The sequence below is a fragment of the Bufo gargarizans genome, chromosome 11 (genome assembly GCF_014858855.1).
Source record: "Bufo gargarizans isolate SCDJY-AF-19 chromosome 11, ASM1485885v1, whole genome shotgun sequence".
NCBI classification, from domain to species: Eukaryota; Metazoa; Chordata; class Amphibia; order Anura; family Bufonidae; genus Bufo; species Bufo gargarizans.
The window spans coordinates 8196513-8210908 of record NC_058090.1 but is presented as its reverse complement, the minus strand read 5'-3'; the positions used below and the strand labels follow the sequence as shown (position 1 = coordinate 8210908).

Below are 14396 nucleotides of genomic sequence, written 5' to 3'. Positions count from 1 at the left end.
CCCCTCCTTCCTGATTGACAGGGGCTATGCAGGAACATGGCTCTGTCAATCAGGAAGAAGGAGAAGGCAGGGTGCACAAAGTAGCTTGGGCCCGCCCTCAGTGCACTTAGCTGCAAATTTGCATATGGATTAAAAGTGTATTTTTCTCCAGAATGAAGCCACAGATCGCTAAGTGAAAGGTAGCATTGCGCCTGGATGATCAGTGAATTTCCTGGTACAGACCTTCCTAGAAAACCAAAAGCACAGTTAGAGCTGAAGGTCACCTGAATAAAACATTTCCCCCCCCCCTTCCCGGTCCAAGGCTCTGTTCCTAAGATATGGGCATCTTTCATAATATGCAAATGAACAGTTTGGTGCAACAAGGGCATCACAGTTGCTCTTGTCACACCAAAGCTGGGCGTTGGATGATGGAGCTTTAGTGTGACCGGAGCAATGATGATGCCCTTGTTGCACCAAACAGCTCATTTGCACACACCCGTATCTTAGGAGCAGAGCCTCAGATCTGGAAGGGGAAAAAAAAAAAAAAAACATTTTACATGACCTACAACTATTTGCCATGTTCTTGGTGCGATAGGGAGGTCTCTGGTGACTCCCTCTAATAAAGCCCTTGTAGTGAAACATTCTAATTGTATAACACTCTAGGAATTCTGTCCAGTATGTGATTTCCAGGAGAACTTGTCACAGCGGAGGGATTGTGACTCTTGTAGTTCCACAGGATCGACGTCTCACCTTCCTCTGAGTCTCTCGCTGTTCCTTGATTAATCTCTGTCTGATGTAAAAGCTTCGCCATGAAGAGAGGCAGTAAATAATTCAGCGGAGCAGTCAATGAATCATTTAGAGGAAAACCTTGGAAAAAGCTCAATATTCGAAATATTTCTCCAACCGTCGGTGACACAGCAGCTAGTTTTGCTATGTAATGCAGGGGCTGTTAGATCTTTCCACTTTCAGATGACACTTCCCAGAATGCAAATCACCAGAGAAAGCTCTGTGCAGACCCTGAACAAGCAGTGAATGCTGAGAGAATTATAGGGGTTTTCTGAGATTTTAATACTGATGACCTATCCTCTCGATAGATCATCAGTATCTGATCGGTGGGCGTTCGACACCCGGGAAACCCCCGCTGATCAGCTGTTTAAGAAGGCAGCGGCGCTAGGTGCCACTTAGTCCCATTGTAGTGAATGGGAATGAGCACAATATCAATATCACTGTACGCAATCGTGCCCCCCTCCTCCTCCTGCTGTGCAGCCACCTTGCTCAGCTGTGCCCTACGCCACCTGTGCAGTCACTGTCCGCAATCGTGCCCTCCTCCAGTGCAGTTACCTTGCTCAGTTGTGCCCTCCTCCTGTGCAGTCACCTTGCTCAGTTGTGCCCTCCTCCTCCTCCTGTGCAGTCACCTTGCTCAGTTGTGTCCTCCTCCTCCTGTGCAGTCACCTTGCTCAGTTGTGCCCTCCTCCTACTCCTGTGCAGTCACCTTGCTCAGTTGTGCCCTCCTCCTCCTCCTCCTCCTGTGCAGTCACCTTGCTCAGTTGTGCCCTCCTCCTCCTCCAGTTCAGTCACCTTGCTCAGTTATGCCCTCCTCCTCCTCCTCCTCCTGTGCAGTCACCTTGCTCAGTTGTGCCCTCCTCCTCCTCCAGTGCAGTCACCTTGCGCAGTCGTGCCCTCCTCCTCCAGTGCAGTCACTGTGCGCAGTCGTGCACTCCTCCTGTGCTGTCACCGCGCGCAGTCGTGCCCTCCTCCTGTGCAGTCACCGCGCGCAGTCGTGCCCTCCTCCTGTGCAGTCACCGTGCGCAGTCGTGCCCTCCTCCTGTGCAGTCACCGTGCGCAGTCGTGCCCTCCTCCTGTGCAGTCACTGTGCGCAGTCGTGCCCTTCTCCTGTGCAGTCACCGTGCGCAGTCGTGCCTTCCTCCTCCTGTGCAATCACTGTGCACAGTCCCCTCCTGCTCCTCCTGTGCAGTTACGTTGCTCAGTTGTGCCCTCCTCCTGTGCAGTCACCTTGCTCAATTGTGCCCTCCTCCTCCTGTGCAGTCACCTTGCTTAGTTGTGCCCTCCTCCTGTGCAGTCACCTTGCTCAGTTGTGCCCTCCTCCTGTGCAGTCACCTTGCTCAGTTGTGCCCTCCTTCAGTGCAGTTACCATGCACAGTACCCTCCTGCTCCTCCTGTGCAGTCACCTTGCTCAATTGTGCCCTCCTCCTCCTCCTCCTGTGCAGTCACCTTGCTCAGTTGTGCCCTCCTCCTGTGCAGTCACCTTGCTCAGTTGTGCCCTCCTCCTGTGCAGTCACCTTGCTCAGTTGTGCCCTCCTTCAGTGCAGTCACCATGCACAGTACCCTCCTGCTCCTCCTGTGCAGTCACCTTGCTCAGTTGTGCCTTCCTCCTCCTCCTGTGCAGTCACATTGCTGACAACTGCTGAGACATTGCTATTCATAAGAGTGACTGATATCAGCCTTTTATAATGCTCCAGGGCTATTATAAGGGGGCATGTTTTAGGGCTAGCAGCAGTTTAACCATGCTGGGAGTCTATGACAATTAACCATCTATGTAGGAACCATTTTGCATCATGGAAGATGGGAGCTGTGTGCAATCTGCTCTGGATGGATGCACAGTGTGATGTTGCATAATGCGCCAGGAACGATCTGCCCTCCAGAGTCTAATGCTGCCAATTATATGATTAGTCAAGAGCTAAACCTGGTGCAGAACAGATCCGAGCTCCGGCTTCCAAAAGAATCAACGGTTAATCTCAGCCATTTATTAACAGACTGTTCCAGAGCCGTCGCTGTGCCATCCCTGCCCAGATAACATCACATCCCAGATAATCTGCTCCGGCGATGAGACCACAGCACACATGGACCCGTCGCCTGACTGCCGCCACCACGTGATGACATCACACTACTGTGTACATTGACCACTCACTATACATGACATCACACACTGCTGTACGCAATGACATATATATATATACACACACACACACATATACACATATATATATATATATATATATATATATATATAACATCCCACTACTGTATACATTGATCACTATATATGACGACACACACTACTGTATACATTGATCACTATATATGACGACACACTACTGTATACATTGACCACTAAACATGATGACATCACACACCACTGTATAGTGGCCACTATATATGATGACATCATATGCTGCTCTACAAAGTGATAGACACAGTGTCCATTTATATACAGATATAACTCCACCACTTCACACATCCCTGGCCCTTGTGTAGCCATAACCCAGAGCCGTCAGACATGATTACTCCCCTGCAGCATTATATGGGGCGCCATCACTATTGCTGCACTAGCTCTGTTAACTCAGCACAGGTGCACCTAGGTGCTCATACTAAGAAGTATTGTCTATGGCAGTGCCCTTGCAAAACTACAACTCCCAACATGCATCAGTTAGAGATTACAGACAACTGATCTCTGGGGCCGCAGCTCCAGGCACCCCATGGTTCACTTTTATGGCCACCTTCCTTTGTGTCAATGAGACATCTTATATTGCCTGAGGAACATCAAGAAAGATAGATACTTCCAGAGTAAATACTTCTTAATCATTTTCAAAACCTCTGCTTGCTGTCAGCGCATTAAACATCTTTTTTTCATTCATAAGCTAAAAAATCAGTTCAAACCTAATAGGTTTCTCATCTGAGGGTTTGGTACAATGTAATGTCTAATCGGTATCCAGGACTGTAGTGAGATTTGTACTGCTGATGTGTTCACAGAGGATTGTCTAGAGCAGGCATGCTCAACCTGCGGCCCTCCAGCTGTTGTAAAACTACAACTCCCACCATGCTCTGCTGTAAGCTGATAGCTGTAGGCTGTACAGGCATGCTGGGAGTTTAAGTTTTGCAACAGCTGGAGGGCCGCAGGTTGGGCATCCCTGGTCTAGAGCAAGGATCAGCAACCTCCGGCACTCCAGCTGTTCTGAAACTACAACTCCCAGAATGCTCCATTCACTTCTTTGGGAGTTAGAACAGCTATGTAAGTTTGCATGCTGGGAATTGTAGTTTTACAGCACCTCCTAGAGTGCCGGAGGTTGCTGATCCCTGGTCTAGAGCAAGGATCAGCCACCTATGGCACTGCAGCTGTTCTGAAACTACAACTCCCAGAATCCCTTTTTCACTTCTTTGGGAGGTGAGTTTGCATGCACGGAGTTTCACAGCAGCTGGAGTGCCGAAGGTTGCTGATCCCTGGTATAGAGGATACAAATGTAACAAATCCTCAACTGTGAGAAGTCTTACGTCAGGAAAGGTTTTTATCCTCTGGATTTGAAGAACAGTGCTCCCACTGACTGACAACAAGCTGATAAAAAGGTTGAGGAACTGAAATAAAAGGGTTTTAAAAAGCTTAAAAGGGGTATTCCAACTTTTGTTACTCTTAGCAGCAAATGGGGTATAAAAATAAATCAATGGCACTTATACGCACCAATCCATCGCCAACAATGTCTCGACAGTGTCAGGGTCCCCACTGTGCCCCAATTCTTGCTCCTCTCTAGATAGGGTTATTTATTTTATACCATCTGATGCCTAGGGGAACCATTTTTTTTATTTGGTTGGAATACCCCTTTAAGATGTGTTTATTTAGAATATGTCCGTTTCTTTGGCTTTTAAAAGACTGGGTTGCATAATATTTGCAAGTTTCTAAAAAGATCTGCCGACATTCCCATCAGCAGCAGTGAACAGAGCCGCGGGGGCCAAAGGGAAAAAATCTGAAGGAATGACTGAAAGGTTCACATCAAAATCAGGGATAAGGTCCAATTCATGACCAAAGGGATCTCCTTACCTTATCATCTCCTGCGTCCCGGCCGGAGGTTGGAAAGGAGATTACTGCAAAAAAGACAGATAAAAATAAAAAACACTTAACGGCATCATATTATAATGGTCAGAAAGAATAGAGGGGTCGCCAAAGAAAAGAGCAAGAACTTCATCCCGGGTCAGATCCCTCGCTCCTCATTCTGGCCCAGTAATTCCATTTACAGCACACACTTAACCCCTCTTTTATTTTGGGGACAAAAGCAGTAGAAGATGTGGACCAGGCCTCCACACGGACCCCATAGCGGGTGAAGTTAGTAAACATGGCACACTTTCATGGTGTTAAGCAGCTTCCCATTATAGAAACATAGAAACATAGAATGTGTCGGCAGATAAGAACCATTTGGCCCATCTAGTCTGCCCAATATATCTGAATCTTATGAATAGTCCCTGGCCCTATCTTATATGAAGGATGCCCTTATGCCTATCCCATGCATGCTTAAACTCCTTCACTGTATTTGCAGCTGCCACTTCTGCAGGAAGGCTATTCCATGCATCCACTACCCTCTCAGTAAAGTAATACTTCCTTATATTACTTTTAAACCTTTGCCCCTCTAATTTAAAACTGTGTCCTCTTGTGGTAGTTTTTCTTCTTTTAAATATTCTCTCCTCCTTTACCGAGTTGATTCCCTTTATGTATTTAAAAGTTTCTATCATATCCCCTCTGTCTCTTCTTTCTTCCAAGCTATACATGTTAAGGTCTTTTAACCTTTCCTGGTAAGTTTTATCCTGCAATCCATGTACTAGTTTAGTAGCTCTTCTCTGAACTCTCTCTAGAGTATCTATATCCTTCTGGAGATATGGCCTCCAGTACTGCGCACAATACTCCAGGTGAGGTCTCACTAGTGATCTGTACAGCGGCATAAGCACTTCACTCTTTCTACTGCTTATACCTCTCCCTATACATCCAAGCATTCTGCTGGCATTTCGTGCTGCTCTATTACATTGTCTTCCCACCTTTAAGTCTTCTGAAATAATTACTCCTAAATCCCTTTCCTCAGATACTGAGGTCAGGACTGTGTCGAATATTCTATATTCTGCCCTTGGGTTTTTACGCCCCAGGTGCATTATCTTGCACTTATCCACATTAAATTTCAGTTGCCAGAGTTCTGACCATTCTTCTAGTTTTCCTAAATCCTTTTCCATTTGGCGTTTCCCTCCAGGAACATCAACCCTGTTACATATCTTTGTGTCATCAGCAAAAAGACACACCTTACCATCGAGGCCTTTTGCAATGTCACTTATGAAGATATTAAACAAAATTGGTCCCAGTACAGATCCCTGTGGAATCCCACTGGTAACATGACCTTGTTTTGAATGTTCTCCATTGACTACAACCCTCTGTTGTCTGTCACTCAGCCACTGCCTAATCCACTCAACAATATGGGAGTCCATGCTCAATGACTGCAGTTTATTGATAAGTCTTCTATGTGGGACAGTGTCAAAAGCCTTACTAAAATCTAGATATGCGATGTCTACTGCACCTCCACCGTCTATTATTTTAGTCACCCAGTCAAAAAAATCTATAAGATTTGTTTGACATGATCTCCCTGAAGTAACCCATGCTGTTTTTCATCTTGCAATCCATGGGATTTTAGATGTTCCACATGTCCGTTTTCCACCCCAAGAGCAAAAATTCTGTTCACTAACCTTGCCTTGTACTCAATTACCCTGGCCAAGGTGGAGGGACTTAAACCCAAAAGCCCCCCATAACCCAAGGACACATGCCCCCATACCCCAATCTTTTCTTGCTACAGAACTTGGTTTGCAGGTCTCTGCGCAGGAGGGAAGTTTACAGCCTGGAGCCATTTCTGCTGACCACAAAAACACTAAACACTAAACCAAGAGTGGTCCATCACCAGAAAGCACTGTCCTGAGAACCTACAGATACAACATTGTATCGGACCCCTTTATAGCATATGTCATACACAGGGAGGTGCAATGCCATGGAGGAGAGAAAATAGATCTAAAGATGGATGAAGCAGAACAGGAGGAGAAGACATGCAGTGACCTTGCCGTGCAGTTGGTTTGGAATCTAAGATTTGGCTCCAGGCAGAGATTCTCCTGCAAACCCCAAACAGCCCCAGCCTAATCCTGCTAATCAGCGTCTGCACCGGGTCATCTCAAGGAGGTGCTGAACCTTCAATACACACCTGTGCTTTGTGCAGGACCTCTTACTCCTATGCTATGCCCCCTGTCCTTGATGCTGAATCTTCCATATCCCTAGGGCTAACCCTTCCCAACCCTAAACTCAAGCTGAACCTCTCAAACTTATGTACCTCCTGTCCTTGCTGTGCCTACCTTTTCCATATGGCTTCCTCTCCTTAGTGCTAGACCAACCTCACCCCCTAAAGAGTCCTGTCCTTGGTGCAGAACCTACTTTACCTATATAGTCACCCCTATAAAGCCCCCTGTCTGAATCTACGTTAGATCAATAGCCTGCTGTACTTTGTGCTGAATCAACATTACCCCTTACCTTAGTGCCAATCCTTCTTTACCCCTATATATACCCTGTCCACCTTGGTGCAAATCCTTCCTTACCCCTCTATATATCCCTGTCCTTGGTACTGAACCTTCCTTAGACCTATATACACCCTGTCCTTGGTGCTGAACCTTCCTTACCCCTATATATACCCTGTCCTTGGTGCTGAACCTTCCTTAGACCTATATATATCCCTGTCCTTGGTACTGAACCTTCCTTAGACCTATATACACCCTGTCCTTGGTGCTGAACCTTCCTTACCCCTATATATACCCTGTTCACCTTGGTGCTAATCCTTCCTTACCCCTATATACACCCTGTCCTTGGTGCTGAACCTTCCTTAGACCTATATACACCCTGTCCACCTTGGTGCTGAACCTTCCTTAGACCTATATACACCCTGTCCTTGGTGCTGAACCTTCCTTAGACCTATATACACCCTGTCCTTGGTGCTGAACCTTCCTTAGACCTATATACACCCTGTCCTTGGTGCTGAACCTTCCTTAGACCTATATACACCCTGTCCTTGGTGCTGAACCTTCCTTAGACCTATATACACCCTGTCCTTGGTGCTGAACCTTCCTTAGACCTATATACACCATGTCCTTGGTGCTGAACCTTCCTCAGACCTATATACACCCTGTCCTTGGTGCTGAACCTTCCTTAGACCTATATACACCCTGTCCTTGGTGCTGAACCTTCCTTAGACCTATATACACCCTGTCCTTGGTGCTGAACCTTCCTTAGACCTATATACACCCTGTCCTTGGTGCTGAACCTTCCTTAGACCTATATACACCATGTCCTTGGTGCTGAACCTTCCTCAGACCTATATACACCCTGTCCTTGGTGCTGAACCTTCTTCAGACCTATATACACCCTGTCCTTGGTCCTGAACCTTCCTCACCCCTATATACACCCTGTCCTTGGTACTGGATCTTCCTCACCCCTATATACACCCTGTCCTTGGTACTGAACCTTCCTTACCCCTATATATATCCCTGTCCTTGGTACTGAACCTTCCTCACCCTTATATACACCCTGTCCTTGGTACTGAACCTTCCTCACCCTTATATACACCCTGTCCTTGGTACTGAACCTTCCTCACCCTTATATACACCCTGTCCTTGGTTAGACCTATATTTATCTATTTATTTTATGCACTTATATTCCGCAGCTCTTTACTGACATTAGCATCCAACTGTCCCCAGTGGGGCTCACAATCTAAGGTCCCAATCAGTCTGTCTTTGGAGTGCGGGAGGAAACCGGAGAACCTGGGAGAACCCCCACACAAACACAGGGAGGACATACAAACTCCATGCAGATGTTGTCCTTTGTCGGAAACGAACCTAGGACCCCAGCGCTGCAAGGCACCAGTGCTAACTACTGAGTCACCCTGTCCTTGGCACCGAACCTTCCTTAGACCTATATACACCCTGTCCTTGGCACCGAACCTTCCTTAGACCTATATGCACCATGTTATTGATGCTGATGCTTTCTTAGATCTATATACACCCTGTCCTTGGTACTGAACCTTCCTCACCCCTATATACACCCTGTCCTTGGTGCTGATCCTTCCTCCTGTAGACCCCATGCCCTTGATGGCAAACCTGCATTGCTCATAGGACACCGCTGTCCTTGGTGCTGAACCTGCATTGTTCCTAGGACTCCTTGGTGCTGAAATAACGGGCACTGCAGAAAGACCCAGCAATCCCCCCCCCCATCACCCTCTTACCTTGCACTGTACACAGGGCTACAGTCAACACCCCAATATAGAGCATTGTCAGCTGGTGACGGCAGGATGCACTCATGGGTGATGATGGGTGTTATATCCTTTTGTCCCTGGTCCTGAATGGAAATAAAAGGTATAAGTAGTAGATAGGAAGCAGCTGCCACAGTGAGACCGAGGCTGCAGATTAGAGGCTGGAAGGATGAGCTTAATGAGATTAGTGCTACCTGCCTGGCTCTCCAGATACTGAGCACTGCAGCAGAGTCCACCCTTTATATGCCAGACCCAGTGGAAGTGATGTCACAGCATCCTCCCCCCACCGTCCCTGGTGCTGAGAATGGAGGGGGGGTCAGCTGCATAATGGGGGAGGGGGGCTGTTATCATCCTCATTCTGTATGGGTTGCATGGACCTATCAGCAGAAGGGGAATTAATTAGGAGCAAAGCTCCAATGAACACTGCATGTTTGGATCATGTACGTGCTCCGCTCTTAGGATGATTAAAAAGTCTCCGTCAGACAAGGAGCTGCTAAATTTAGGCTTTCATGAGGCTTGAAAAAGAAAAAAACAAAATGATAAGTGATCCTTCACATGGGATTGCCAATGGAGGCCGTTCGCGGGGCGCTCCAGAATCAGATCTCAGCCCTGGCTGCAGGTGAAGCGGAGGGCGGCCGGCAGCACCTGCTGATAATCAGCGTCATTATCTTAATTAGAATGGAGGCGAGCGATTCCTTCCTGTCAGTGAGCTCGCGGAGGGACGCGCAGAGCTAAAGACACACAAGACGTCTGAAGGCCAAACAGTGGGGTCACTCCGGTGCTTGTGACCGTCAGGGGACTTGGGGCCTCAAGCGTAGGCTACAGGTTAGACACCACGCACCTCCAAACCACCTGAAACAAGTGGTCCTCGGGGAATCATTTCAGGATGGGGGTGAGACCAATCTGGAATGTGCCCCCAGTCTCCAAGACCCCCATTACCAGCTGCATAGGCTGCCTCTATAGACGCTAGGCCAGGGGTAGGCAACCTCCGGCACTCCAGCTGTTGTGAAACTACAACTCCCAGCATGCATACTTACTCTGCTCTTCCCATAGAAATGAACGGAGCACGCTGGGAGTTGTAGTTTCACAGCAGCTGGAGTGCCCAAGGTTGCCGATCCCTGCACTAGGCCCCTTGCATGGTGGGCGATAAGATGCCCAAACATATACGAGTGCCTGCTGCCCCGACAGAAAAATTTGGGCGTGTAGAATTTCAAAGCCAATCCTTTTGTTTTCGAGAGATAAGCCTCCACTAGAAGTGTCCAGTAGAGGCTTAAAGGGGTTGTCCCGTTTTCACAACGTATTCCTCAGCCACAGGTCACGAGACAGGGGCCACGCTCCCCCATTTGAATGGAGCGGCTCCATTCAGCTCAATGGGACTGCCTGAGATAGCAGGGTACAAGCGCTCGGCTATGTCCAGCAGCCCCATAGAGTTGAATGGAGCGGCGGCGTGCATGTGCGTGCGTCACTCGATTGAAACAGGGGAACGTGGGCTCTTGATCAGGGGGCCCCAACGGTCAAACCCCCACCAGTCACACACTTATCCCCCAACCAGTGGCGCACCTACAGGGGGGGTCCAGCGGGTCTGGACCCCCCGAGAACAACCAGCCCAAATTTTTTATTTTTTTTATCCTTTAGGGCCGCACCGCCGATCACCACAGGGGGCGCGGCCCTGGAAGTAATTGCGGGCATTTGCTGCGGCGGCGATGGTGGAAGCGCTCATCTCCATATCTAATCCATCTGTATCGCCGTCCTTAGGACAGCTATAACGATGCCTGTGCTGTGGCAGAGCAGGGGAGGGAGAGGGGTGTCCCTCCCCTGTTCTTCTGATAGGCCGCAGGCACTAATGCCCGCAGCCTATCAGAGGCCGGCTCAGGCAGCGTGATGACGTCATTATCATCGCTCCGCCTGAGCCAGGCAGCACACAGCAAGGACACAGGCCGGAAGAGACCTGCATCGCATCGCTGCTGATGGAGGTAAGTATCAGTGTATTATTATTTATTTTTTATTTGGGGGGGGGGGGGGGGGGACCTGGCACTATGGGGCATCTGGTGGTATTTTTATTTTTGGGTGGCACTTCTTACTGGCACATTATGGGGGTGGGGGGCACCATGGGGGAGAGGAGCACTATGGGGGCTCTAAAGGGGCTTTTTTTTTTTTAGCACTATGAGGCATCTGGTGGCACTATAGGGGCATTATTTGGGGGCACTATGGGCAAGTGGGGGTTCTAAAGGGGCCTTTTTTTCTTATTGAAAAACGGGGGCATTATGGCATCTGGTGGCACTAAGGGGGCATTTTTTACTGGCACATTATGGGAGGCACTATAGGGGAGGTCGGCACTATGGAGGAGTGGAGCACTATTGGGGCATATGGTGGCACTTTGAAGGGGCATTTTTTACTGGCACATTATGGGGCGGCACCATCGGGGAGAGGAGCACTATGGGGGCATCTGGGGGGTCTAAAGGGGCTTTTTTTATTGACACATTATGGGGGCACTATAGGGGAGAATGGCACTATGGGGCATCTGGTGGCACTATAGGGGCATTATTTGGGGGCACTAAGGGGAAGTGGGGGATCTAAAGGGGCCTTTATTCTTATTAGCACATTATGGGGGCATTATGGCATCTGGTGGCACTAAGGGGGCATTTTTTTACTGGCACATTATGGTAGGCACTATAGGGGGGAGCGGCACTATGGGGGAGAGGAGCACTATTGGGGCATATGGTGGCACTTAGAAGGGGCATTTTTTTACTGGCATATTATGGGGGACACTATGGGGAAGGGGGAGAGGAGCACTATGAGGGCATTTACTGGGGCACTATATAGGGGTATTTTATACTGGCATACATTATGGGGACATTAGCTCAACAGCGGGCACTAAGCGGGGGTATTTCATGTACTGTCATATTGTAGGGAGAATTATTAGTACTAGGAGGTATTATGCGGAGCTTTGCTAATACTCTGGGGCTATGAGGAACATGATTACTCCTATGGGCACTATAGGGGCATTATTACTACTAAGTGTGCTCTGGCAGAGAATTATTTCTATTTTGGGGAGCCCTGTTACTTTGGGGGGCACCCTGCCACAGTATCAGCTTAGCACAATAATTTTTGGGGGACATTATCTTTATACTATTAGTGTCTGGGCGCAGTTATTTTTTTAGAGCACTGTGTGCCAATAATTGTTGAAGGGGGCGCTATCTGTGTGGTAGTAGTATTTCCAGGGGGACTGTTTCTGCAGTATAGTATTGGGGGCACAGCGGGCACAGTATTGGGGCACTATCTGTGTGGTAGCAGTATTCCCAGGGGTACTGTTTCTGCAGTATAGTATTGGGGGCACAATCTGTGTGGTAGCAGTATTTCCAGGGGGACTGTTTCTGCAGTATAGTATTGGGGGCACAGTATTGGGGCACTATCTGTGTGGTAGCAGTATTTCCAGGGGGACTGTTTCTGCAGTATAGTATTGGGGGCACAGCGGGCACAGTATTGGGGCACTATCTGTGTGGTAGCAGTATTTCCAGGGTGACTGTTTCTGCAGTATAGTATTGGGGGCACAGCGGGCACAGTATTGGGGGCACTATCTGTGTGGTAGCAGTATTTCCAGGGGGACTGTTTCTGCAGTATAGTATTGGGGGCACAGCGGGCACAGTATTGGGGGTGGCAGGATGGGGTGTTCAGAAGATGTGAAGATGATGGAAATGTGGGAAACTAATGTCTGTTTGTTAATCTCTGCAGAGACGGGAGATGGCTGAAAAATCATCATGGCGGTCTGGTCTGAATGGAGAAGATGAGGAAAGAGAACGTCTACAACTAAGGTGACATCACTGGATGTAAGAGGTATGGGGCGCTATATAGGAGAGGAGATGGTCCCACTTCCCCCCCCCTGCCATTTGCAGAAGGAGGATTCAGAGCTGGGTGAGGACGGCCAAGAGGGCAGCAGGCCACGGGCGGGTGGCAGATGGTGGGGGGGAACCACAGGCCTTGAGCAGGATCGGGGGAGGGAGGAGAGCGGAGGAGCTTCCTGGCTGCAGCCGGCTGTCTATTGTATGATGTGAAGCAGGCAGTGCAGCCAGGACAGACCTCCCCCTCTCTCAGTATGATGTGTAGAGACAGGCCGCAACTATAGAATGTCAGCTGTACAGTGCTTGTTGGGAGTGGCCTATTATATGTAGGAGGGGCTTTTAATAATGGGCGGGGCCAAAAAAATGCATTGTTGATTTCCTACACATGCCACATTTTTTTGTCTTTCGGACCCCCCTAGACAAAATTCCTGGGTGCTCCCCTGCCCCCAACTGATCCTAGGGGATAAGTTGTTGTAATGGGACGACCCTGTTAAAGGGGTTTTCCTGGACTTAGATATTAACTCCCTTAATGACCGCCAGTCTGCAGCAATGTCTTTCAGCATCGCTGCAGGTGGATGTTAAATGGCCGCCGGAGGGCTTCAGCAATAAGAACCAGCTATTACTTACAGTCTGTGTTCCTAGCGCTGGCTCCTGCTTAAGAGACGGGGGTCAGACAAAGCTTCAACCCCAGCTGTTAACCCTTTCATCGTGCTGCAATCCATACTGCGGGACTTTCCCAGTGACCTGATCGTAGCTGAGGGCTAGCCCTGGCCTTATGCATACGACCGTTGTTTGCGGCTTGGATTCAGACCCATTCACTTTAATGGGGCCACAAAAGCTGCGGACAGCACTCCGTGTGCCGCCCCCCAAAAATAAAATAAAAATAGAATGTCCTATTCTTGTCCATTTTGAGGACAAGAACATGCATTTCTATTATGAGCAGCCCCGTTCCATTCCGCAAGTTGCAGTACGCACACAAGCGGCATCCGTGTTTTGCGGATCCACAAATTACAGACTGCAAAACACCGCGAGGTTATGTGCATGTAGCCTAAATGTAAAATAATGTTATATAACACCGTGGGATTTTTTAAAATTTTTAGAAATAATGTAATAAAATCGCTCCTCCCCTAAAAAATAAAATAAAAAATATCACCATTATATACAGTAAAATACATTTTATTGTGCGCACATTAAATAAAAATAAAAAGAATACACTTTAGGTAGTCACCTTACTATAATAACCTGAAGAAATCATTTTCTGGTTATTTAGTGTGAAATGTGAACAGTGTAAAACATTAAAAATTTTGATTTATTGCCAAAACGCATACAACAAGGTCTCTGACAGCCATGTACAGTGGATATAAAAAGTCTACACACCCCTGTTAAAATGTCAGGTTTTTGTGCTGTAAAAAAAATGAGACGAAGATAAATCATTTCAGAACTTCTTCCACCTTTAGGCCTCTTTCACACTACC

At 48.1% G+C, this 14396-nt stretch overlaps 1 protein-coding gene across 1 annotated transcript in view; it reads right to left on the bottom strand.

Annotated features, from left to right (window-relative positions):
* CHGA (chromogranin A) overlaps positions 1 to 14396 on the bottom strand; it is a 47687-nt gene that overhangs the window by 14115 nt on the left and 19176 nt on the right. Inside the window, exons 2-3 of the mRNA XM_044272622.1 lie at positions 9057 to 9169; positions 4811 to 4854 (exon numbers count right to left, since the gene is read on the bottom strand). Of these exons, the coding sequence (XP_044128557.1) occupies positions 4811 to 4854; positions 9057 to 9132 (120 nt within the window). The 5' untranslated portion in view covers positions 9133 to 9169. The remainder of the gene's footprint in view (positions 1 to 4810; positions 4855 to 9056; positions 9170 to 14396) is intronic.